Source organism: Fusarium graminearum, chromosome 3, assembly GCF_000240135.3.
Source record: "Fusarium graminearum PH-1 chromosome 3, whole genome shotgun sequence".
NCBI lineage: Eukaryota > Fungi > Ascomycota > Sordariomycetes > Hypocreales > Nectriaceae > Fusarium > Fusarium graminearum.
In genome coordinates this window covers 1,149,651-1,175,159 of record NC_026476.1, presented here as the reverse complement: position 1 = coordinate 1,175,159, position 25,509 = coordinate 1,149,651, and the positions used below count along the sequence as shown (strand labels likewise).

The following is a 25,509-nucleotide window of genomic DNA, read 5'->3' as shown; positions in this document are numbered from 1 at the left end:
TCCAACGCGTGCTCCTTTCTATTCTAGCTCAGATAATTGTTTTGAACTCTTCTAGTGAATTAACCTGAAAATTCCTATCTTCTCAGCCCCCAAATACCGAGCCAGCTCGGTGGGAAGCTCTACGTCCATATTCAAAGCCATCGCCTTGTCATGTCCGAACTGAGCAAGGGAATATCCCCTTGCTCGAATCTCATCGTCATTTGGAAACGATACTGGCAGCAGAAACTCCTTTTCGGGAACTGAGTTGAGTCCGTGGCTGAGTTTGGCCGAGACGCGCTGCGTGATACCCTGTAGTCCTGCATCTGTCCAAGGAAACCTCAGGACTAGAAAGGAGCCTTCAACTTTGCCTAAGAGACGACTCGTTTTGTTTGGGTCAGGAATCCAGAGATCGACCTCGATATTGGCTAGCGAGGGGAACTTCTCACAAGTTGCAGCTTTCCAAGTAAGGTCATCATGGTCTTGATGGATCGTCTGATAGCCAAACATGTACAAGTTGTGGCTTTCTAAGCTGCTGAAAGAGGAAGCTTCGTCACGACTGAGCTCAATTCCACGACAGTAATGAACTGGGAAGATGTGCTGCTGCTCTCCACCGGAACTGTTGCTCTCACGGGCCCGAGGATCCGGTGATGGTTCACGCTGGATGTTGCTGTCTCGGAGTGGCTCGCCGGCCCGTGAGTGGGTCTGCCGGAGGACGTCGCTGCAGTCGACGGTGACGGGAGGGAAAAGAATAAAGATGGGGATGAGGAAAGCGACAAGTGTAACGGTGAGAAGTGTGAGTGACACAGCGTCGAGGTTGGACACAAAGTGCCTTGTGGCGTCCATCCCAAAGTGGATGCTCGATGGTATCATTGTCATTGTTGTCATGTTATTATCCCCCCCCAGCTGAACCAAGACTTGCAGCGACAGTACGAATGTGTCCTGCACAGGCGTAAAGAGTACGGCAGGTGGTAGTAGTAGGCTTGGGTTTAATCCCCAACGCTGCACATGCAATGCAGAGTTCAGTTCAGTAATTCAACTCAACTCAGTCCAGTTCAATCGTCTCGCAAAAGCTGCGTGAAGAGGTAAAGTCGTCGTCCAAGCTTTGATGGTCAAAGTGCTAGTCCGGTGATGTTAGGCCTTTAGCTTTCCTGCCCATTTCCGCGGCGTGTCATTTGTTGCGGAATTGACTACTTAACTATACCTCTATGGTTAACTACTAGATAGAGGACACATACAACTATATGCTAGGTTGTTTCAACTCTGCATTCTTTAAGGAATCATGATAGGTTTAAGCATGCAGAGCCAACCCCTTCAACCTTTGGGCGCGTCACAGCACACATGTTGAATCCCTTTGTTTGTTTTGGATTGCGGCCAAGCTTACAAGGGTCCGTCCCTCCCTATTTTGACCAAGGCCCTGGTCAAACTCTGTCAATGCCATGATATAATTTTACTGGCTTGGGCTGCTCTGCTGCAGCATTGGGGAGGGGGGAGAAAAAGGTGGAAATACATACCCACCATTTTATGCTGGAGACCTAGGGTAGTAGTAGTGTTTGTTCCCCCTACCTGCTCGTACGTATGTACTATGTAGATTGACAGGAGGCTTTGTCTTTGTTGCCCAGTACATACCACTATGTATATGCAATGCACGTGCAGCTATTCAGTATTACAGCTAGGTAAGCAGCTGGCCAGGGCATAGTCGTCCCGCATATTCGATGAAACTTGGTTGACGGAATAGTACATGATTCATAGCATGATTGATATGTGCGCGCAATGCATACATGCCAACATGTCCAGTAAAGTTAGCCCATCGCAGATCCAAGGTTACATAGTACATGCCCTGCCTTAGTTGACTTGACTTGTGAACTTGTGATGGAGCAGTATGTAGTGTCTGGATCCTTCAGCTCCTACTGCCAAGACTGGATTTGAAATGCCCGGAGTAAAAAAATGCCGAGCAGGGTCGCCGGCGGGATGGTTCACCCCGTCCTGTCACCGCTAAGGGAGCCATTCTAGCAACGACCCTAAACGATGGATGAACGAACCTTGGTGCCACTAAAGGACCCGACACTTCGTCGTCGACCGACGATGGCGCCAACGGCCTCGGTCCAGCTAAGCTAGGGGTCGAAATGAATCAAGTCTCGTGAAAAAGGTGAGCAGCAAGAGCGGGAAGCACATTGTGAGAGGTTGGTGTCTGTTTCTTGTAGACCTATTGGCCAGTTTAGACGCGGTCTTTTCCATAATAGTGATTGTTTCACTGCAGATATTCAGATATCATTTCAATCACCTGTCGGCCGCTCACTATCAGTATTAGTAGTATTTTGTCTTGGTTAGATTGAAAAAAATAGCCCAAGAGGTGGAGCGCTTCCCGTCTGATCCCGGTGTTCGTCATGCCGGCTGTGACCACCAGAAGATCCCTTCTGCATTGCTCATGGTGAGGCTGGCCGGACATACTTCTAGATTCATCCAAAACATCCATCGTTGGGTTCGTTCCTTGTCGTACCGATATAAAGCACAGAGATGTCCGTACGGAATATTGATGCTGACTCGTTAGTGGACTAATAAGGTCCTAATGTGTGCCGGGATTCGAGAGAGCTGACCAACAGGGGTTTGTGCCTAGTCATCAGATTATCACGGTTTGAGGAGATAGGAGCGCCATGTTGCCAGATCGAGTTGTGGTGCGTTGCACGATACTGTCGTGTTTCCATACGCCCAACTGCCTGAATGAGAAAGACTTGATTGATGGTCAACATCAGACAGGGGTCAGCTTGCAGATCATATCCCCTTATGGACCTGCAGGTCAATGAGGAAACAAAAGAGATTCGCAGGAAGTCTCGGTGAAACCTCATCAAGACTACCACTGTACAGCAATCTCATTCCTTCATAGCCACCTATGGAGTATAGCACACTCGGCGGCTAATGTTCAAAGAGTCAAAACAAGCCGGAGCCCCGAAACTCGGATCCGCGCCCCACTGAAATGAAGTTCAGGCTGAAAGGCCTGATTTGTGGTAATTCCCACATCTTGTTGCATGGTCAACCCCTGGAAGTCTCCCTAGGTAAACAGAAAGGAACAAGAGTGAGGCTCGATAGGTACAGTATTGTCGACTCATCTCGACTACTCTGCAACCCATGTACACCACAGACGTTTTGCTGTGATTGAGGCAACACATAGTGAGCTGTGTCCAACTCAATCGTTCTCCATGAGATCCTGATATTAATGTGAAGCGGCTTTAAAACGAAATAAAGCGCTAAAGCCGAGTACTTTTGACAGACTCTGTGGAGATTTCTTGGAGTCGCATCGATATGACAACAACAAAAGAGCCCCGTGGGTCCGTTTTCATATGTAGGTAGCAGTAGTAGTATCCTGGTTCTTGTGTTATTATCGAGGCATTCTACCTCACGATGTCACAGTAGTTTCCAGCGGTAATAGAAGACCACACCCTGGCAAGATCAGGCCGACTTCTCAAAGCATCTGGTTAGTCTATGATTATGGAAGCTGCCAAGAGAAACCGGTTGTTTTTTTCGTTCAGGTTAACATTGCCGCCAGATTTGCTTGCGTTCAAGGACCAGGACCAGAACTGACTAACTAATTCGTTATAGTGGTGCGATACCATGTTAGCCCTTTCCACCATTGTGCCTCGATTTCTTGGCTTTGATGCTGGTTGACTGCTTTTGTCAGGCCACTCCACGAGCCTTTGGTAGCGTATAAAATAGGTTCAGTCTTGATGAACCTGGTGCCCCAATCCAAGATGCCCTGCTGGAGCTTCCTATACCTCCAGTGGGTACGTACCGTGTCGAGGAAGCGTCAAGAGAGTGTGCATGACGCGTGTGAAAGCAGGTGAAGGGCAGCGCGAGGATGAAAATATTCCGAAAAGTCGGAACCGTCCTCTGTCCAGTTCGTCAAACCCCAGTCTTTACCTTTGTCAGTGTATCAGTTTTGGACAGCAAGTAACTTTGACTCAGGGCTGTCTTGCCGGATTGGATTCCAATGTGGGGTTGTGTTTATTTCGCACAGCATCTGGAACCAACAGAGAGTCCTTGACGATGAGTGAAAACCTCTACAATGCCTGTATCCCTCCCAGTGGGCCGTCTGTTGGTTGTCATATCTGCGTGTTTGGCTAAGTTAGGGCAGACGGCAGACAAGACAATCCTCCTTGCGGGCATGACCTGTCATCTGCCCCAACGTGAGATTGCTGAATGTTGTGGACTTTTCAGGCAGACGTAAGCATATTCAAGTTAATGAGGACGGGCCACTGTACACGCAAACATACGTAGTTTCTGAGTCTTTCTCAACCTGGCAAGAGAGCTGTTGATGTTGTGGGCATGCATTACGTCGCTGTGGCTTGTTGTAGAAGTCCACCATGCTGTGAAAAAGCCTCTGCCTTGTGATAAGCCAAGTATTCTCTCCTGTTGCTGTATATCGCAGTATTGACAAGGATATGTTTATATAACTTGTGCCCAAAATCCGAAGCCGTAATATCCAAGCCAGATGCCCCATACATTGCACCAAAACCAGGGTCGCCGATGAACATCGGGTGCTAGCTCTAAAGATGTCACAACTTGAGCAGCATCGATATCATCGTACAGGACCATGGCAGGGCATTATAATCTGCAGAGTTCCGGCTCATGCAGGGTTAGTCCTCACTGGCCAGCCTGCATACTATTCCAAGCCACCACGTTAATGTGCATGGTGGAAGGGGTATGTAGTGGGATACCAAAATATGCAGCATTAAACCAATGTGGCATGGCCAAATGCTGAATTGGGCAGGGGTCGTTTCAAAACTGACTTGAACAAAGGAGTCGAGCGTCCCGGGAGACCATAACTACAAAATATGGACGTTGTTCTACCCATTGGGATAAGGTAATTCGATCGCAAATATCGTAGGACCTAATAACAAGCTCCAAAGTCACTCTTTTCTCGACTTTAACGTTCTAACCCAGGTTGATGGCCTGATAAGGATAGGACACGAGAAGGATCCAAGACATAGCCCAAGTCTTTGCCACATGGTTGTTAAAGATGAGAGCAAGGACTCGACGTTGACGACAAGAGAGAATAGAATGGATTGTGAGCCCAAACCAACTCTCTGACAGCTGTGACCCACAAAGACGTTCATTGCTAGTTCCAGCCACGCGACTCATACCCACACATAGGTAGTGCCGGGAGCGGAATTTGATCCAAGCGTTAGGACATCATCATCAAGCCGCTCGCCGCTTTTGTCACCACAAATTAGGATGTATCGGACCATGGCTGTCACTTTTTCCCTCCGCAACATCCTCCAAAGCGTTACCTAGATCATCTCATACTATGCAGTACGTGCATCCTTGTTGACAATGTCCTGTTCGATCGTCATCTTGGTCGTCTTGAACCACGGACCATGACCGCATTTCAATGCCAAGCCTGTCAAGACGGGCGCCGCCATGTAGAGAAGAGAAAAGTCTGTGGGGGTGTTTTTTTTTAACGTGAGCTTTGTGTGGAGGAGAAAAGGGCAGAAGCCTGCTGAAACAGCAGAAACGGCGGACGATGTCAGCGGACGCTTCATTTCTGATCAAAACTTGGTATAGGGCTGTCGACATTATTGTGCTCCTAGCTCTCAGGTCTCAGTCCAGCTATCCAGGAGCTCCCACCCTGGGAGTCCTGATAGGTTGTGCCACCGTTGATGATTGATCCTGTTCATGGGCGATCCCTGACCTATAGTTCCGACAGGCGCAACAAGGCCAGATTAACACGGTGGCGGTTGCATGTACATTGTCTTAAAGAGCATTGTATCATGGCCTGAATTGGCTATCATATGTATCATAGACGTTGTGACCGTCATGGATCTGAACCATTCCAAGGTTCGTCTTGATCCTCAAGTCTGTCCTTCGATGTGGATTGATGTAATGGGACCAGATCATGCCAGTGTGAACCCTAATCGCAAGGGTTGGCAGTGATCGATAGATGCTTTGGATATTAGGCCAAGCAGGATGTCCATTCCACATTGAGTGAACGGGAGGTGAAAGAGCGTTAGGATTGCTGGGGCCCAGGTTGTTTGAGTCCATTCCACATCGTTCAATATTAGAGTCGTTGGGTCAAGACCCCATTGAGTAAAAGATACCTGTTAGACACTACCTATATCATGGGTGTTTCCTTACCTAGAACTTGGTAACCCAAAGCTAGGAAAGCGGTTCCGACAGCTATAATTTGACTAAGACCGGCCCATCAGCAGCAGAGGTCCGTCTGCGGCTTCGGCATTGTCCTAGTCAGGTAAAGCCTTAACGGCATTTCGTACGGAGAGAAACAGGACCCAGGAGATCGGACGCATTCCATTCCATGTCGAACAAAGCGGAGCTTCTCGGGGGTATTGGAATCCTGGTCGATCTAACAATTGTGAGGTAAGATTTTGGAGAGACAAAAAAAGAAAAGAAAATGTTTTATTAGTTTAATGGGCAAAGGCAGAGATTGCCTTGGTACCAAGTAGGCCCGTAGATGAGAGAAGGATTCTAGGTTGACCTCGATTATAGGTAGGTACTTTCTATCCCTTGGTACACCTGTGCCTGCCTCTTTCTAAGCCCAAGGTCTAGAGTAGGCAGGTACCTACATCCCTAGTACAAATCCAACAGAAGTGTCTTGCCAGAACAGTGGGATATTCTGGGATATCTCATGGCAAGCACATGGTTTGTCATTGCCTTAGGTGGACTAGGTAGGTAGTAGAGCTGAGGGGTGTTCGTTCCTTCCCGTTCCCGTTCCCTTTCGACTCTCACTCCCATTCCCTCCACTCTGAGAAGCTCAGCCCGCCCCACGTTCTATTTGGCAATAACATCATCCATCTGGTCACCCAATCTTTGTAACAGCATTCTAATTACCCCTGGTCCATCGATCATCGTTTTTGCTAACTGAACGCGCTGTCGATGGGTTTATATGTCATCGTCAGCTTCGCACCCATACCACCGTTGCTGTTCTTTACTCGACGTGTCTTAGTCGCGGATTTCACCTTGCGGGCACGTCTCAGCCCTTGACCAAATTTCCCGAGTTTCTTCTTCCGCCAATAGTCCTATACTGAGACAGCTTCAACCAGCTACCAGTTCTTAGCTGATCCAGCCATCCTCCGAAGTTGTGGGAACTCAACACCGCCTGGACTAAGATATTACACATCTATTCCACACCTCGACATTTGCTCAAAGACGAAAAGTCGTATCCTACACTGGAAGGCATTGACTCCGCTACATACGCAACGTTAATACCGGTCATTTCTGCTCTATTCCCACTACAGAGTACCAGAGTCGCATTCTAGCCCGGACCATCTACCCGCGATTAAAAGGTGCCTGTCAGAGAACGTGGGATCGTTCCCTCGCCGGACAGTCAAAGGGCACAGGTTTAAGCTCTTGGCCGGTTACCGGGACCCACGAGCCCGGACCTTTCATTGATCAGCGATTTAACGCCCCGTCAGGCTTGCATACGACAGGATCCCTTTCTCAGGGCCCAAGGATAGCTTTGGCTTTCATCTTCACCCACAGGGGCTCAGCCAACCGCATAGCCAATCCACTCCAAGTCAACACATCCCCGCTGTTGCCGTTGTCAAAGGACGCCCCCCCCCTACGTGGATCTGAGGACCAGTTATCAATTTAATGTCCTGCTGTTAAGGCCACTGACAACCTGCATCGATCAATCTCTCCTCCCTGTCTCTAATGATAGTGCCCCTCAATTCTCAAGCTGGCCGTGCATGTGTACATGCCCTTTCTCATTATTGAAGACCCTTCCCACAATACAACTATCTCAGGTCTCCCTCGCTATTGATCAAAGCACCATCTTACAAAAACTTCATCCAGCAAGTACAGTAACATATAAGATTGCGCCGAGGATTGATTGATAATTACCGACAACAAGTCAATTTTGCTATCTTTGTTAATATTCTCCTCTTTCAAGAACCCCTTCAAAGTTTTGAACTCCATTTACATTATCTTTCTGCTTATTTCGCTATTCTGTTCAACTGCAAAGAACGGGGCCGAGTTCATTCGCCAAGTCACTCCTAGAACACTAGTTTTCCTTACTTGGCTGGAAGCATTCCATTGAAATCCTCTTATAATCTCACCAAGTTGGAGCTGGGTTATCGATAGTCGACCTTCAATACTTATTGCTCTACCAGAACAACTTTCAGGATACCGAGGAAGAAACCGCCCTGTACAGTTTGCGCCTCTCGACTCTCGTGGGTCCTTCTCATTCAGTAAACATTTCTCTCTTGAAAGCATGCAAGCCACGACTTATTGAATCACTCTCTCAACTCCAGCTAGCTTGAAGCTTTGAGTGACTCCAGCTTCACCAGCTGACATTCCACAATGGGAGACTATTATCACCACTTTCTATCGTCAATGTCGGGGGCGGGGATAAACCCGACGGCATCCCCTGAAGAGATGCTTGATCAGCAAATTCATGGTGCACCAATGCACATGATGCCCGCCACAATACCAGGGCCATATCAGCAGCTTGGGTACTTCACCGGATTCCCCGATCCGATGATGTTCAACCCAGGCAAATCACAGAAATCACGTCGAAAATCGGCAGCCGGCACACCCACGGCCATTGACCAGGTCAAACACCGGCGGACTCGTTCCGGCTGCTTCATGTGTCGAAGTCGAAGAGTCAAGGTATGTGCTCGACAATGCATTTCTGCCTTATATCTGAAAACGTGTCTAATACACTCAGTGTGACGAAAATAGACCAGTTTGCGAACGTGAGTGCAGGACTGAACTGCTTCCTTGCACAGGATCAATATGCTGACGCTACCAAGGTTGCAAAAAGGGAAACCGAGAATGTGTTTACCCCGATCCCCCGTCCTCAAAAGGTTCATCAGTATCGAGTGGTAAAAGTAAAGACCCAACTACATCTGCTCAGCAAACTAGCCCTACTTCGTCAAAGTCAGAAGACGACGAGGACGCCGAACAAGACAAAAAGCTTGAGACGATTGTGGATGAAGATGAGGAGACAGAAGGCCATACAAGGTCCCCGGATTTTTCTATACAATCGAAGAGCGCCTCTCCTTCCACCACAACAGCTACTCCAAGTAGTCTGGCAACTGTGTATCCCTCTTCTGACTTCCCTGCCAACCTCGGAGAAACCGACTGGTCACATCTCCCGCCACAGTACCAGCAGGGCCTCTCATTCTTTGTTGAAAATCTCAATCACTTTAACTACTGCATACCGCTTGACTCGGACGAGTTCTTCACAAAAATCTTGCCCAACATGGCTACCCGTCACGAACCGTTATTGAACGCGGTAGTAGGTTTCTCAGCATACCACTCCACGCTCCAGAATCCACATGGGAAGCTCCAAGACTTTTTACAATACTACAACAAAAGCGTAACGCAGTTGCTGAGTCTGCTGCAACGAAAGGAGAAGCCCAATATTGCCACCCTTTTGACGATATTGCAGCTAGCTACTATTGAAGTACGTGTTGCTATCAGTTCTTACACTCAAGTGTTCGCTAATCATATTGTATAGGAGTACTTTGGCGACTGGGTCAATCTCATGGGGCATCAGAAAGCGGCCTTTGGAATAATAACGAGCATTTTCACACCACAAACCATAATGCAATCTCCTGTGGGACGTATGTGCCTTAGCTGGTACGCTCGGTTCGACAATTTTGTTGCCTTGATGGGAGGCTTCCCTACCGACCTACCACGAGAATGGTTTCAGGCCATGTTGGATTTCTACAAGGCAGGAGTCGTTACCAACCCAGACGAAATACACTGGAAAATCGATGAATGGTCTGCTCAGCTTCGCCTTATCTCCTACGACATGTCGATCTTATTCGCGCGAGGCAGCAGAGACCAGATATCTCCCGAAGACTTTATCAAAGAACACGAAATTATCAACCAACGGCTAATAGACTGGAAAGAGAAAAGAGATCCTGCTCTCCAGGACCCGAAATACCTTGTTCGAGATTTCCCTCCTTCCGAAACACTCGACCCGGAGGATTTTGTGAACCCTTACACGGTCGGAATACTCTACGAACGCCCACTATTCGATGTTACGGTTCTATGTGCGGAGTGGAATAGCATCATGATAATGCACAAATGCCAGTCCTCAGGTACCAGGCCAGATCAACTGTTCGCGGATCTGAATCGCCATGCCTACAGAACCTGCCAATATTTCGAAACGTTAGAATTCTGGCCTTCCACTCCCAGAGGCGTTCTAGTTCTTATTCAGGCTTGCATCGCTATTGCAGCTCTGTTCTGTCCCCAGGATGCACGGCACCATATGTGGTTTCGTCGGAAGTTCGCCTTACTGGAAACAATGGGGTAAGAGCATGCTCACTTTCAGGGGCTCTTGGCAGAAACTGTTGGAGATGGAAATGCTAATTCTGACATAGCTATATTCACCCTTTGCCTTTGCGTACCAAAATGGCCGAGTTGTTTCGGGAAACGTCTTGCGTACAATGGTGGCTTCCTGACGGGGAAGGATTCAGCCCCGTGTTGCGAGAAATTCGAAATTTTGCGGATGAGCGTAATGCGGCAGCCGTCACAGCCCAGCAGGAGAGTCTCCGCGAGGTGCGGCATATCTTCGCGAAGATGACATTGATGGACGATGCCAATGCGCCATCAGGTTCTGGTCCAGGTTCGGATTCATAGGCAGGGGCGGGCCTAACCGCCAGAAGCTATTGAGGGCCTCGTCGAGAAATACTGCAGTGTAGTGAATAAGTGCCTGGCTTCCGTGTTGTAAATGCGGTGGGGCCACTTACATGCGACGACTACCGCACATGTATGTGGATAACAATAACATTCTTCTTCTGGATAACGAAAGCGAGGTTTATACATAAAGACGGTGGGTATTAGGTACACATGAGGTAAATGTTGATCAAAGAATGATCAATGAAATCCATGGACATGGTTAGACAAGGGAGGAAACAGGAGCAAAGGGAGAAACCACGTCTTTGGACGATGACTGGGGTCCTTTCAGACAAGGGGAAATGTCACTTGATATTGCAAGTGTTGGCCTAGAGTTGCAAGAACTTGATGTGTGCAATCTGAGTTTGGTACTCAGATGTATTATTAGATATATGTATTATATACTACACAACGGCCATATCCCGATATGAGAGGTGAGCTGAATGAACATGGTTTTTCTTCTTCTCATACATCATTTCTCATCTTTTTTACTTTCGCTTGGAGACTTGGTGTCTTTAGCTTCCGTTTCCTCTTCAGAGGGTTTGCTCTCGGTATCGAGTGTGGCGTCAGAAGCATCTATGGTTAAATCTCCAGTAGACTCTGGTGACTCCGTGGGCTTCTCTTCAGACGAGTCTTCCTCTGAGCCACTCTTTTCTTTAGCTTCTTTGGTTTCTTTGGACTCGACTGGTTCAAGTGTTGGCTCGGGTTCATTATTTTGGGTGTCTTCGTCCTCTGTAGGGTCTTTTTCAGATGCATCCCCAACGATTGTTTGGTCAGCGTCCTCGTCTCCTTCGTCCTCGATTTCGTCCTCTTCAGCTTCTTCAGGGTGAGGGTCGCGGGTTCGGGACTCAGCCTCGCCTATAACTTCTTGTTCAACAATAACGGGAACCTCGGCAACTTCTGGCTCTTCTTCTACTGGGGACGGTGCGGTGAGGTGCATGTTTTTGAGCCTCCTTGAAACTCCATCTGCATCTTCCTCTTCAGCTTCAATTACAGTTGTTACGGCGCTTCCTGTTGAAGGGCTGCTTCGAATGTGTCGGCGAGTGTTCGTTCTTGTGGGATGCATGTTATCTTCCTCAGCGGGAGGACCTCGCTGTTGAGACGAGGGCTTGAGAATAGTAGGTGGAGGCTGCGTGGCCTCCTGTTCAACATGGGGCGCCTCGAGTCCTTCTGCTTCAGGGGGCAACTTGTAGTTCTCAGCGGGCAGCAGGTCGTACAAATCGCATACTGTCTTGAAAAAGACATAGAGCCCTGTTTCCCCCTCGACAGACCAGAAAATACCACGGTGCTGGAACCAGGCGTGGGCAAATATGCGATGCAGCCGGCGGAACACATTGACGAGATTCTTGACGCCAAAATTCTTACTATGATTGTCGTTGTGAACAACAAACCGGCTAGGGAAGATCTTTTGGTCGGTTACAACGTTGGCAGCCCAGTCCAGGGTATGACAGCAGTAGTCGATGGCGCAGCAACTCTTGGGTTGCTCATGCACAGCACAGAGGAACTGCCATTCGGAAGCGCGCATCTCAGGGCACGTGTTCGCACTACATGGTGGGGTGTCGAAGAGGAAGCCAACGATCAATGAGTTGCACTTTGAGATGAGGAAGCGGCAGAGCTCATAGAGCCAGATGGTTCGGTCAACGCCGCTGGGAGGAGTCGCAAGCTGTAATGCGGTTTCGCGAGAAATCGGTTGAGTATTGGAGGCGGTATGGTAGCAATGGAGGGCAGTCAGATGTTCTTGAAGTTGAAAGGCAGAGTCGAGCTGGGTGATGTTAGCCTGCAGCTCATGATATCTTCATAATGGCACAAGTACTTCGTGTAGGGGTATCAAGGGAGGACCAGCTGCCATATCTGCCGCTTTCGTTCCTGGATGTATCCGCCGCCTGGAGCTAGCTTCAAGCTGTGTCTGCTCTTGAGGTGTTGTCTGAAGACTGGCTGCTGGGCCACCGGACGGAGACATGGGCGCCATCTGAATCTCAGCGGCGGGCGGAGGGCTTGGTAGCCTTGGTGAACTCGGTGCCAGCGACATTATGGGCAAGATATCGGCTTCGTATGGAAAATCGCAATGTTGAACGTGAATATATGGTTATGGTGAAAGCTGGGCGCCTAATTCCACGAGGCTGCACTGGTTGACAAGTGGCTGGACAGGGCTAAGCTGGGGGAGTCTATAGTGGAGATTCGATACATGCATAACAGCACAGGGGAAGAGCCAAATGCAGCTAAAGGGGATCCGTGCAATTTACACGCATCTGAGAGGTACTCCATCGGTTCTACAAGAACATGATTTAAGAAGGAAGGTGGATATTTACATACATACCTACGTAGTACAAACGTGAGAAGTTGTCTAGATCACTTCCTTGCAACTCAAAGAAATCAGCATTATACTTTAGACGGTAAACACCTCTCAACGTCGTCTCAAACTCAGAATAAATTCAACGGCCGGTCCGTCACCCTACAGCAATGGATTTTGATGACGATGCCCCGCCAGAGTTGGTCGATACAACCACAAACGACGTGGATGAAGAGATCACAGTCAAAGTCCCTATCACGATTGTGACAGGTATTTACACCGATTTATTTAGATACGCAGGTCTAACAATTTACAGGGTATCTTGGTGCTGGTAAAACAACATTGTTGAACTACATCCTCACAGCCCAGCATGGCAAAAAGATTGCCGTCATAATGAATGGTTAGGAAACTTCATGACTTTTCGATAAATATTCGCTAACACGATGGACAGAATTTGGAGACTGTAAGTGTTTCAAAGAGGACCAAATTTGCTTTTCTAAGTGGCACTGTAGCGCTCGACATTGAGAAGTCCCTTACTGTGAACAAGGGTGATGAGCAAGTAGAGGAGTGGTTGGAAGTTGGTAACGGCTGTATCTGCTGTTCTGTCAAGTAAGTCGTACGAAAATCACAGTTGCTATAATGCTAACTCACGTTAGGGATACTGGAGTTAACGCCATAGAATCTTTGATGTCGAAGAAGGGCGCCTTTGATTACATCCTTCTCGAAACCACTGGACTAGCTGATCCCGGTAACTTGGCCCCTCTCTTCTGGGTAGACGATGGACTTGGAAGTACCATTTACCTCGACGGTATTGTCACTCTAGTCGATGCGAAGAACATCTTGCTCAGTCTTGATGACCCAAAGGGTATTGTTGAGGGGCACGACCACGATGGCCATGGTCCAGTCATGACAACCGCCCACGTCCAAATTTCCCATGCGGATGTGATTGTGATTAACAAGGCTGATATGGTATCCGAAACGGAACTCAACCAAGTCAAGGAGAGAATCCAGTCAATCAATGGCCTTGCCAAGATCCATGTCACGGAGAGGAGCGTGGTCCCCCAGCTAGAGGGATTCCTGCTCGATTTGCACGCATATGATCAGTTCAATGAATCAGATGCTAGTGCCAAGGGCCACAGCCATCTCGACCCTGTAAGTTCCCGGCCGAGGATTCAAAATCTACAAGGAAGTAGGTCGCTAACCGTTCAGACCATCTCAACTGTCAACATTCCTGTCGGTCGCCTTGAACCGGAACAACTGGACACTGTTGACCGTTGGCTACGATCAGTCCTGTGGGACAGCAAACTACCCGACGCGAAAGAGGAGAGAAATTTTGAGATTCACCGCTCAAAAGGACGTCTTGTGTTTGCAAATGGAGATGTCAAGATGCTGCAGGGGGTGAGGGAGGTTTTTGAGATAAATGACGGGCCGTCGGGAGACGAGACACCCAAGGAGGGTAAGATCATTTTGATTGGAAGAAATGTAGCAGGCGTTGGATTTGAGGATAGTTTCAAACAGGCCATCAAATAAAAGTACTGCATAGATAGGTTATGAGCTAAGAGGACCAGCCGTTGAACTTGAGAGCGGACAGTGAAGCTGATGCATTTCGCAACTGTGCCTTTGTCGATGGCATGGCGTTGGACCTTTTCCCCGTGGGGCGTTGAAAACAACAATGTTTACAAGGTATATTGAATGCCGAGTCCTTAATAAACCACGCAATCTCTAGTGTTTGTTCACGTTTATTGTAGTTTGTGCATGATGCATTTTAGACATTATTGGTGTTTGCCATGATGTCGGGGTGTACCCACTTATTCCCGCTCACGGATCATCATCCATCCACCTTGCCAAAGTACCGGCCAGCCTTCTCCAACACAGCAACAGAACAAGGCCAGGCTCAGCCCTGAAAGCAAACGATCGCATCGACAAACATCCTTACCTTTTTGTCTCCCTCGGCACAAAAAGGCATCGACGTCGCACCGACCGAATAACTTTGCTACGACACATCCATTTTGCAACACCGTACCGCGCTGCACCTTACCTTAGTCGCTCGCGACAAACCTCTACTACTATGAATAGGCCAGGTAGGACGCACCCCCACGACCTTATTCTTCCAGTAGCCTTCAGACCCCGCGCTGCAAGCGAAATCTCCCAATCTTCGTCACCCTCCATGCCTTCGGTATATCACTGCATCGAGAGAAACATGTGCGCCAGCATACGCATTCGCGAGCTCTACGACTCCGTTGACGACCTGCAACCCCTCCGCCGACCTCAATGACCCTGTCCATGTGCCGTCAGGGTTGCCTCAATGGGCCCGAATGCGGGCTAGGATCGGATCGGGAGATATTGGAGATGTTGCTATGGGAAAAGCAGAACATTCAAGCAAGCATTGGCAGAATAAACGCTGACCATGTCATCGAATCGCAGGGGCAGTGCCACAGACACTTCGCGGGATGCCTGGTGGATTTGGAGGTCAACAACAACCCCAACAGCCAGGACGAGCAGCAACGAATCGATTACCGAACGGAAAACTAGGTACGCCGTACCGAGATGATTGCGGTTTATGCGCTGTGCTGGCGTTGGCTGTGTTGCATCAACGACGGGCTTAGGCTAATATTGGCGAACAAATATAGGAAACAACAATTCTGGCTGGGCTTTCGGAGGGGTTCCAATGGCAGGAGCAGGTCCCCAGAATGCTGGCCGTCAACTCGGCGGAAACGTTAGCTTTGCGCAAAGCTTGACAGGCTCTCAACCCTCAACATCCCTTGACTTGTCGTACGTATATCTGGTAGCAGTTCATGGCGGAGGAGCCAAGACACTCCTTTGGGCATTGAATTGTTTCAAATACCGAATTTTTAAACGCGCTTGCTGACACTGCCTAGTGAATTCCCATCATTATCGAACAACGCCCAAATGTCCAACGCCAACCAGTCATCTATGTGGTCGACTGCTGGATCGCGGAACTTGGGGGGGCCCATCCAACGCAACCAAGCTACTCCCCAGCAAGGCGGCCAGGATGACATGTTCAGTCCCACCTCATCAAGAGTGCCAGGCGGATTCAGGTTCGGTAACCAAGGCAACATTGGACAACAACCTCAACCAAGCAGCGTTGACGACTTCCCACCACTCAACCAAACCTCGAATGGCGAGCTGGGGTCAGATAGGACGGCGAACCTCATGTCTTCTCTAGGCTTTGGATCTCAAGCCGGCCCTGGGCCTTCAACAAGCAATAGGGGGAATGGTCTTTTGAATGCATTGTCGGCTAACAGTCGCGCCAATGAAGTGAGATCACCGCCTGGTATTGGAGCTCCTGGTATGTTTATCGCCGTACAACCTCAAGATACGAAAATACTAATTGCCCCAGGCTCTTCAAGACCGCAGGATGGCAAGCCTCCTGGTTTGGAGGAAGATCCTCGGCAAAAGCCGACTAGAGAGGATGGTTCTACTGATGTTGATTCTCCTGCTGCAGCATTCAACAACGATCCTGTATCTTTGAAAGCGAAAGACGATCAAGAACCCCATGGCTCCGAGATCATTGACCCTCTTGCTGGCATGCCTGCAGTGGATAAGTGGGGGATCAAGGGATTGCAGACGTTAATGCACAACTACCCCGACTACCACGCCATGGTCGTTGGCATGGACCCTTCTTCGTTGGGACTGGACATAAGTTCTCCCGAGTAAGTATACTGACCTGAGGCTATTAACTTCCACTAAAATGTTTACAGGTTGTTTTCTACACAAAACTACTCGCTTTTTGACGACTCACCTCCCCGGGTGCCGCTTGCTAATGGCAAATTTCGATTGCCGGATTGTTACAATGTAACAAACGTGCAACCGATCGAAAGTAAAATCGCGAGCTTCAACGAGGAGACTCTATTTTGGATCTTTTACAGTTGCACAGCGGATGTGAAGCAGCAAATGGCTGCTGTGGAGCTGTAAGCATTTCTCGATCCCACCTATTGTGTCTTACTAACTCTCTACTAGACATTCGCGAAACTGGAGATGGCACAGGAAAATGGAGCTCTGGTTGACCAAAGACGAGCACATGACTCCTCAAATACTGAGCCCCAACCACGAGCGGGGTTTCTACATAGTCTGGGACCCAAACAACTGGCGTAAGGACCGCGTAAGTCGACTCGCTGAAATTTTTCAGTGGCAAAAACTAACAAACGAAAAGAAGGAGTTCACACTGCACTATGGTGATCTAGATACAACATTGAACCAGGCGCAAGTCGGGCCATGAAAGGGCCATGTGCAGCCCTGTTTGGAGACGATTTCCTTAGGTGAGGGAGCATGGTGATTGATACGTATGAAACATACGGATGGGCGTTATGGCATCAAGACAGGGCAAGGCTTCTGTTTCTCTTGGGGATGGGATCGGACCTGGTTATGAATGAACGCTCTTCCATTACTGAGGGCTGGCTTGTCGCCTGGTTATAGGACTGTCGTGTCAATGAACGATGCTTTTCAGTTCTGTGCAATACTTTGTGTTCATCGTGATATCATTCACGTTAAACTTGAATTTTGGAAAACTGTCGAGTTCGACTCATGAAGAATACAGCTTCGTCAGTTGACTACTAACTTTTGTTGAAGTCAACCATGTATGTACGGGCGTCGTTGGGGCGATTAGCCGAGGATCTCCCACATGTGATTTCCAAGGTAGCAATCAGCGGAGCTAGAATCATCTTGCCCCATCCGTAGTGGATATTGGCGTATGTAACGCTTATTACGTGCACCTGGCCCACGATCCAAGCTCCCGCTCTACCTGGCTGGCCTAGCTCTTCAACATACAACTGTACATATACCACCCACCGTTATTTTGGCTTGATTCCCGGGCGATCAAGTCTCTCGACCGGTTTTCTAGTCACAGTCTTCAGCGAATAGTTCGTCCTTATCTTGTGCACGATACCATCATGTCGGACGACCAAATCTCGCTGCCATATCTACTGGCCATCCTGGCCATCTCCGGCCTGGTGATAAGATACATGTTCTTTTCAGCACCCTCGCCGCCCCGACCTGCGCGATCCCCCGAGGCATTTCTTCGATCAAGGGAGATTGCTGTTGAGAGAATACAACAGATGTTTCCGCAGGCGGATAGGCGAAGCATTCTTTGGGATCTGCAGCGCAATGGTGGAAACATCCAGACCACGACGGAACGCATACTCTCAGGCCGACTGGACACGGTATGCAACATCCCTGCGCGTTGCCGTTGAGTGACCAAAAGACCTTTCACTGACAGCATCACCACTCGCTTAGCCCCCCGTTACCTTCCAGCCGCCACCACCTCCAGGCCAGGCCGCAACTAGTGGCAGCGCAACTACAGCGCCTCGACAACCCGAGAAGCCAGCGCAGCCGGATCTCATCACGCGATACAACCTCAAGAACAAGCTAGATGCCGTATCGCAAGAGGACCAGGATGCCAAGGGAAAGGGTTGGAGCTCCAACAAGGATGAGCGCCAGGCTTCGTTGCAGCGTAGGAGGGACGAGATGATTCTTGCTGCGCGACGGAAGATGGAGGCCAAGCTCGCTGCCGAAAAGGCGGCTCAGGGAAGTTAACAGGACTAGGTGTATTCTATTGAAGTAGGGTTCCCCATTGCATTGGTGCTTTCCAGCGATTCATTATTTGATTTGTGTGCTGAAGAGTCCTTTCCCTTTCGGTTTCACGATGCGGCACTCATGGCAACTTTGCTGGTTGTAATTAATTCAACGAAGCACAGGTCTTGAGATCTGCATCGATGTACTAGCTCGTGTGTAAGCCAACCGTGGCGCCTGGCACTGATGTGCATGCTCTTGCAGTTCTTTAAGCATCCCCTCATGATAAGTCTGCCCCAATGAAGTATCCGAAACAGTATTGCACAGATGCTGTACAATCTTGACAAGTCATTTGTCTACTGACTCTGGTGATACACCTGTCATGATCCTGTTCTTCTGGGCCTTGCGATGATGTCAAGATCGATGAAAACATGTGGCTGTGCTGGCGTGGCGTATGTGGCTGTGCTTACAACCTCGTCGTCAGTCAGTTGGAGGTTTCTTGTCTCTCAGCCGTTAAGTGTACTGGTCAGGAGGATTTAGTTTGTTTCTGTAAACCTGTTTAGCGAACGGCCGGGAATTGAGTTACAAACAGAAACTCACCACTGTAATTGCCAATTTTTTATTCTTTCTAGCGCTCATTGTTGGGCTGAACAACAATAACGGCCCCTGGTGATTGACAGTGCCGAGGTGGGGGTCTGGGGTCATTTTGGTTGCTGGTGCAAAAGAAACCCCGCCACATGTTTGTTTTCTTCCACATCCAACGAGACCCTGTCTATCCGTACATTTATTTACCTACTACTTACATGGCCTGTACATCAAGTCTTGCTGCTGGCCTTCTAACAGCGTCCTGTGTTGACTGGTTCTAAAATCACAAACAAAAACTACCCTATCTTCACCTCCCCAGCTTATTCCCCGATAGCGTTCCTACACAAGTGGCGTTGTAAATCATTTGCTTGCACTGCAATTCAGGGTCCAAAGATCGAGCAAAAGGCGAAAGTTGGAGCTGAGCCACATTTGTTCAACGCGGCCTCGTGGTGCTACTAGGTTCAAGGTACTCTAAAGTACCACCCAACTTCAACTTCACTCATCCAACAGAGGCGAGGGCCCCTAAATCCAAAAAAGGTACAGTACATTTTCCCTGATCACCGGCGCGCCAGCTTCGTCCCTTCTACCTCTCAGCCTTCTACTTTTATTTACCTCTCGTTGCATCTTTTGTGAAACCGTCAGCTCACGATCTCTTCGTCTCCTCATTAGACCATCCTTCATCTTGTCTCTGCGCATCCTGATCCCATTATCGATCAGCACAGCCTTACCTTGGGAATTTGACGTCATCCTGGTGAGTTTGTCTTTTCCTTGAATCAGCTTCATGCCAGTCAGTGCCGCCAATCAATATCGATCTTTTGTTGCGCATGTTCAGAGGCACAGCTACCTATGATTACCCCCGGGCTCAGAGCCCATTCTTGTACTGTTGCGCGGGCACATCAGAAACCATACTGTTTTCTGTTTACGAAAATATTCTGGCTCAACGTCTTGACATTAACTTGATATATTTGCTTCCACTGCAACTCACGTATGATTATTACTAACTTGAGACACAAGTGTAGCTCGAGGACCTTATACATCGATCAGAACCGTTAAAACCCGAGTACAACGTCTCACGAAATTGTCCGACGGCCGTCGCGCGGATTCTAAATACTGACCTCAAACAATTGTATATTACGTTCTCGACGACAATCCACATGATTCCGGCCGGACCGTGTAGCTGTTGATAGTACATATTTCGTCGACAGGTCATAGGCATTCGAGTTTCAAGTACAAATTAGCCATCGCTGTTTTTGATCACCAGTCTGCTGGGGCCCTTTGATTGCGATGGGTACACCCCGAGACTACTATGCAGACTTAGAGCTGCCGCCTACGGCCGATGTTACGGAAATCAGGAAGCAATACCGAAAGCTTGGTATATATACACAGAGTTCCTTTATCTATACGAGTGCTAACCTGAACCAGCTCTCAAGTATCATCCCGATCGCAACCCTGGACGAGAGCAAGAAGTGAATACCCAGTTCCAGATTATTCAAACGGCACACGAAATCCTTTCCGACCCCGAACAAAAGGCAAAACACGATGCTTCACGAGGTCGCAGTCGGTATACAGGTGCTTCAGGTGTTAAGGGCAACCCATGGTCGAACGTGAGCGCACAGTACCCGCCTCCACCACGACGCAACAATGCAAACACAAGCGCTCGAGCTACGCCTTCAGGCGCACAAAGATGGCAGACACGCTTCTCTTCAGGGGTTCCTCCAACGGCAAAGCAGTACACAGCCTCGGACGCCGAAACTAAGAAGAATGCCGCGCGAGCGTTTGAAAACATGCGAAAGGGCACATCGGCAAAGTCAAATGAGCAAACACGCCCTCCACCACCTCCTCCCCCGCCTCGGACGGAATCTGCAAGGCAGCGTGCGGAGGCCTCATTTGGCGCGAGAAAGACGGGATTTCACCCTCGTACAGCGATGGGCGACGAGCCTCCTGTGTCTAACAGCAACTATAGCTCGCGACCAGCATCGGAGCGATACCCGCAGCCCTACGCTCAGGAAGACCCCAAACCAGCTCCTCCTCCCACCCCCCAAAGGCCCGCACCAACCGCAATGCCTGACCCCTTGAGCCAGTTCAGAGATCGGGATAGCTGGGCAGATCCTCGACAAAGCAGTCCATATACCTCACACGGCGGTGAAAAGACTAACCCTTTTGATGGCATTCAAATAAATCGAGCTAAAAGTACTCGCGAGGCCAACCGCGAAGATCAGAGTTCATCGGATAAAGAAGCTTTCAACCGACAACGCAGTAGTAGTGCTCCCAAAGGAGGCAAGGCTGAGGAATCTTCGATACCTACTGATCCTGCAGACCGTCCCAAAGCTCAAATGAAGAAGACTCGAAGTGGCTTTAAGAGCGTGCCTCTTGGGCCCAACCAACAAGCTACTGAGGTTCCTGCCGCCGAAAGATGTAAGTTGAACTCGAACGTCCACGGAAAACAATCAAGTTGCTAACAAGTCGATAGCAGCTGAGTCGCCTAGCGGCCCTTCAATGTATGACAACTCAACTTCCACAAGACGCCGTCACCCTACGTCGAAAAGCTTCAGCAAGTGTCAGGGGTATAATGGAACTGGGTTCTACCAGACTCTATACGAAACTCCAACGAAGCCTCACCATCAGTCGCCTAGTGGCGGACATGATTCACCACATCAATTGAATGATTTTGAGCGGCAGCAAATGGAGATCTTGGCAAAGCTCATTGGCAATGCCAGGGATGAAAGCCCTCTTAAGAAAGCAAAGCACCAACCCCGCAGCATAAACACTCCCAGGAAGTCGAATAGTGCTAACAAGGCCAACTCGAACAGTTTTAGTTTTCCTGTCAACGACGATACCTTTAGACGAACCTCACCAGACCAGCCTCCGTTCTCGAGACGAAACACTGACGATATCGATACTAGCTTTGTGGAGGAGGAGGAGAATGCGGCGGATTGGGAATTTAGTGCTGGTGGAGCCGAACAGGAAAGCCCAGCGAAGCAACGAAAGGGCCGTCGATCGCCTGGGAAGCGTCCTACGATGAGCGGAAAGAGTACCCCCAGTCTCGTTTCTGACCCTGAACGACCTGATTCTACTAAACCCGAGTCAGCTTTCAACCCTGATGGTTGGAACTTTGGGCCCCAGACATTTGTTCCTCAGCCAGCCAAATCCGTCTCGCCTACTCGAGTATCTCGCACAAATTCGAGAAAGCCTAAGGCATCCAGAAAGCCCAACTACACTAGTGTTGTGGACGACAGTAGCAGCGAAGATGAAGTTCTCGAATGGCGCGGTCGCAAGGCGCAAGACGAGCCACCTGCAGCTGAAAGCCCCCAGGCAATGGATATAGATACTCCTCCAGTGTCGACCTCAATCCCACCACCTCGTCCCCCCAAGATTCCATCTCCTCAACCACCTCAAACCACCCCTTCGCCTCAGCCTGCTCAGCCCGCGAGTCAGCCAAAACAATTTGCTGAAACGAACCAGATTCCTGGAACGGCCGCCCATACTGCAAGAGACATCTATGTCGAGCCGTCCAGGCCAGAATGGCGGGAAGCTAGCGCGGATAACGTCAACAGTGTCGAAAATCGGGTAGAAAGCCCCAAGAAGCCATTTAACCCGAACAATGTAGGATCAGAGGACAGCGAGGAGTTCCTCGCCAGTTTCGCCGACCTGAGAAATGTGGCACCATTCGCCCAGCAGAGTTCAGGCCTGAAGTCCTTCTCCGATTTGAAGGACAATCTACCATTTGAAAGCAAGCCTGCGCCACAAATTCCGATCAAGCTACCAACGGTCCACCCATTGATCTTCCCAAACCCGCCTGTCGCTCCTCAAATCCCGAGTGCGGTCATGGTCGGTGGAGTGCAACCAAGCGCGCATTCTTGGGAGACTTATGTTAAGGATTTTGAAAACTACATGAAGCAGTGGGACGGATTCAACGCCCAAGTCGTGGATCACTTTGCTACACGAAAATCTCGCATTGCTCATACCAGAGAGAAGAATGGGTATTCATTCTTGGAGAACCGCGGCGATGCCGACATTCAAGAATACTACAACTGGCTCGAACAGGACATGGATGTCCGTCGACGCTGGACTGCCGCGTGTGAGGAACATGAGCAGCGATTCCGAGAGTTCATGGCGTTTCGGATCAAGATGAAGTAATCGAACAATTTTGGGTCAATGGAGTACAAAGTATATGGGATGATATTCGACTGGAGTCTGACTATCAACATGGGTTACTAGAAAGACTTGCTGTTGACTGTCGGCGATAACATGCATAGTGCGATACAGGGCGGTTTATGATATTTCTGCGGGATTCCACAACATTACGAAGAAAAGCGGTTCAGGATTTGGGCAGTTATAGGCGCCGCGTAACCGTGTAGTACATGGAGCGAATGATTGCGTTTGATACCGGTTCTGTTTTTTTAGGAAATTGCAATTTGGCAATTCGCATCATGGGCGTTCTCACTATGACCAAGACCGGGTCTTTGCTGGCATCAGCTTGGAAGGATATGGTCTCTGGAATTGGAATTTCGAGACATGTGTATAATGACACCAGCGAATAGTACATAGAAATAGATGAGAGATATCTATACGTGTGCTGAAGTAACGAGATAATGGTAATCTGTGCATAGCAGCCTCACTCTTCCAGTATTGCTTTGGTTATCGTAAAATAAGTGAATTCAAGAACGTATGTGATTCACTACCTGCATAGGTAGTTAATGAAAGCTGTATTGAATGCATATAGGATCGAAAACGCCCGGTGCCTCCTCTTTTCCTCCACACCACCCTTCGTGTTGCTGCTTTCATCCGCTTCTACCCCTGAGCGCCCTCAACAACCAACTATCTAGCCAACATCCAACCTCACATTCTTATTGAGCAAAACTTCTATCTATCATCTTTCTCCCATTGTAATTGCTTACTATAGCAACTGGTATCTTTTACAAGTAAGTCTATCATGTTCTTCTTCTGCTTCTCCTGAGTTTTCATCAACTACGTGGGCGATTTTATTACAAACGCTCGTCTCTTCCCCTCACTTCACACCTCTGTTTGCGACTGTCGTGTCATCTGATTCAATTATCGTGCTGCTAGAAAGAGGGGCATGTTGATTCACACACTTTCCATGTTTGCTGCCTAGTAACCTGCTCTTTTCCTCACGCTTGCTCCCCCTTCAACACTCACTCCTCCTCCTTTCTCTCTCACTCTCCTTTCTTCACAGTCACTCACTCTTACTCAATAACTATACAGTCATTCTTAGGTACCGGAAGTCGCTCAGAAGTATCATCATCTTTCATCTCTACCTTTCTCATTGAGTCAAGACTGTACCTTACAACCTTTGACACTATCAACATCACCATGTCGGACTCTTCAACTCCCAAGACCAACGCCTGGACCGAGGAGGCCAAGGTAAGTAATATCTGATGCCTCTCATCTATTTCAGCCAGCAATTACTGCTGATACTGACTGCGACACCCAGAATGAGCTTCTTCTCCGCATCATCGCTCAGCTCAAGCCTGAGGGCAAGTCCATCAACTGGAACGAAATCAGCATGGAGGGCCGCACCATGAAGAGCCTCCAGAATCAGTGGACCGCTGTCAACAAGAAGATCGATGCTATCAAGCAGCAGACTGCTGATGCTCCTCCCCCGCCTGCCAAGAAGACTCCAGGTACGATATCTCATTTCTCATGCCCTTACTATAGAGAGCTGACACACATATTCTCAGTTCGCAAGCGTGCTACTAAGCCCAAGACATCCAAGACTGTCGGATCCGATGAGGATGATGGCGACTATGGAAGCCCGAAGAAGGTTACCCCCCGCAAGCGCCGAGCTCCCAGTAAGTTTCCTTTTTCGGATACATGGAGAAACACTTTACTGACAGTAATCAGAGGCTGGAGTGGACGATGAGAGCCCCGAGAGTTCTGCCAAGGCTATCAAGATGGAACTCAACGAGACTATCAAGGCAGAGGGTGGAGGACTCGATTATGAGGTCTAAACTACTGGCCAACTCACGTCAGAGGGCTGGAGACAAAGTCTTCTCGAAAAGACTCGGAGTATGAACTATTTTTTTTTTTTGAAGGGAAAGTCCGAGAAGTAATGGCTACGGCCATGACGAAGGGATGTAATTCCCCTCTCATCTCTTCTCCATGGACACCTGTGCTGATATCGCACATGAAAATGAGTTTTGGAAGCCTGGTACGGAGGACAAGTAAGGAGGTTTAACCAGTACCAGACTATAGTTAGCAAATTAAGCACAACTAGCCTTGAAACTACATGTGATCTTGTCGCTGAATTCATTTGCCTAAGATGATGCTGTAGACTTGAGAGCTGTTTGTTAAATATCGTGATTTCTATTTCTCTCACCTACTATCGATTTAGCCTCTGAGCTTTAGGGTACACAGATAAATGGCCAGACTAACTACAGAAAACGAATTGGCAATTTCGTATCTCATGCTTTCAATGATAACTTTTCTGACGCTCTAAGGATTGCCTGATTTAGAAGTCGATCGGAAGCGAT

The 25,509-nt window shown here is 48.8% G+C and overlaps 10 protein-coding genes across 10 annotated transcripts; 6 read left to right on the top strand and 4 right to left on the bottom strand.

Annotated features, from left to right (window-relative positions):
• Positions 1 to 51: 51 nt before the first annotated feature.
• FGSG_05104 (uncharacterized protein) lies at positions 52 to 1,417 on the bottom strand (the record flags this gene model as incomplete). Its single annotated transcript, XM_011325298.1, has 2 exons — positions 52 to 978; positions 1,361 to 1,417. The coding sequence occupies 2 exons, from the start codon at positions 1,415 to 1,417 to the stop codon at positions 52 to 54; spliced, it is 984 nt and encodes a 327-aa protein (XP_011323600.1).
• A 2,142-nt stretch (positions 1,418 to 3,559) lies between these two features.
• On the bottom strand, positions 3,560 to 4,336 carry FGSG_05103 (uncharacterized protein; the record flags this gene model as incomplete). The annotated part of the gene is made up of 3 exons (XM_011325297.1): positions 3,560 to 3,666; positions 3,764 to 3,885; positions 4,245 to 4,336. The coding sequence occupies 3 exons, from the start codon at positions 4,334 to 4,336 to the stop codon at positions 3,560 to 3,562; spliced, it is 321 nt and encodes a 106-aa protein (XP_011323599.1).
• A 3,950-nt stretch (positions 4,337 to 8,286) lies between these two features.
• On the top strand, positions 8,287 to 10,578 carry FGSG_05102 (uncharacterized protein; the record flags this gene model as incomplete). The annotated part of the gene is made up of 5 exons (XM_011325296.1): positions 8,287 to 8,595; positions 8,715 to 8,792; positions 8,843 to 9,394; positions 9,449 to 10,248; positions 10,320 to 10,578. 5 exons carry the CDS (start codon positions 8,287 to 8,289, stop codon positions 10,576 to 10,578), a joined length of 1,998 nt encoding a protein of 665 aa, XP_011323598.1.
• Positions 10,579 to 11,086: 508 nt separating this feature from the next.
• Positions 11,087 to 12,643, bottom strand: FGSG_05101 (uncharacterized protein; the record flags this gene model as incomplete). Its single annotated transcript, XM_011325295.1, has 2 exons — positions 11,087 to 12,376; positions 12,428 to 12,643. 2 exons carry the CDS (start codon positions 12,641 to 12,643, stop codon positions 11,087 to 11,089), a joined length of 1,506 nt encoding a protein of 501 aa, XP_011323597.1.
• Positions 12,644 to 13,301: 658 nt separating this feature from the next.
• FGSG_12686 (uncharacterized protein) lies at positions 13,302 to 14,306 on the top strand (the record flags this gene model as incomplete). Its single annotated transcript, XM_011325294.1, has 4 exons — positions 13,302 to 13,304; positions 13,356 to 13,513; positions 13,561 to 14,056; positions 14,193 to 14,306. 4 exons carry the CDS (start codon positions 13,302 to 13,304, stop codon positions 14,304 to 14,306), a joined length of 771 nt encoding a protein of 256 aa, XP_011323596.1.
• A 666-nt stretch (positions 14,307 to 14,972) lies between these two features.
• FGSG_12685 (uncharacterized protein) lies at positions 14,973 to 17,144 on the top strand (the record flags this gene model as incomplete). The annotated part of the gene is made up of 7 exons (XM_011325293.1): positions 14,973 to 14,985; positions 15,329 to 15,436; positions 15,535 to 15,676; positions 15,784 to 16,214; positions 16,266 to 16,578; positions 16,627 to 16,836; positions 16,886 to 17,144. The coding sequence occupies 7 exons, from the start codon at positions 14,973 to 14,975 to the stop codon at positions 17,142 to 17,144; spliced, it is 1,476 nt and encodes a 491-aa protein (XP_011323595.1).
• Positions 17,145 to 17,714: 570 nt separating this feature from the next.
• Positions 17,715 to 18,616, top strand: FGSG_05099 (uncharacterized protein). Its single transcript, XM_011325292.1, has 2 exons — positions 17,715 to 18,084; positions 18,158 to 18,616. The coding sequence occupies exons 1-2, from the start codon at positions 17,815 to 17,817 to the stop codon at positions 18,455 to 18,457; spliced, it is 570 nt and encodes a 189-aa protein (XP_011323594.1). The 5' UTR covers positions 17,715 to 17,814; the 3' UTR covers positions 18,458 to 18,616.
• Positions 18,617 to 19,061: 445 nt separating this feature from the next.
• On the bottom strand, positions 19,062 to 19,844 carry FGSG_12684 (uncharacterized protein; the record flags this gene model as incomplete). Its single annotated transcript, XM_011325291.1, has 5 exons — positions 19,062 to 19,099; positions 19,237 to 19,280; positions 19,330 to 19,436; positions 19,631 to 19,715; positions 19,747 to 19,844. 5 exons carry the CDS (start codon positions 19,842 to 19,844, stop codon positions 19,062 to 19,064), a joined length of 372 nt encoding a protein of 123 aa, XP_011323593.1.
• Positions 19,845 to 20,302: 458 nt separating this feature from the next.
• On the top strand, positions 20,303 to 23,155 carry FGSG_05098 (uncharacterized protein; the record flags this gene model as incomplete). Its single annotated transcript, XM_011325290.1, has 3 exons — positions 20,303 to 20,390; positions 20,441 to 21,433; positions 21,489 to 23,155. 3 exons carry the CDS (start codon positions 20,303 to 20,305, stop codon positions 23,153 to 23,155), a joined length of 2,748 nt encoding a protein of 915 aa, XP_011323592.1.
• A 1,194-nt stretch (positions 23,156 to 24,349) lies between these two features.
• Positions 24,350 to 24,987, top strand: FGSG_05097 (uncharacterized protein; the record flags this gene model as incomplete). Its single annotated transcript, XM_011325289.1, has 4 exons — positions 24,350 to 24,400; positions 24,471 to 24,660; positions 24,718 to 24,828; positions 24,881 to 24,987. 4 exons carry the CDS (start codon positions 24,350 to 24,352, stop codon positions 24,985 to 24,987), a joined length of 459 nt encoding a protein of 152 aa, XP_011323591.1.
• Positions 24,988 to 25,509: the final 522 nt, after the last annotated feature.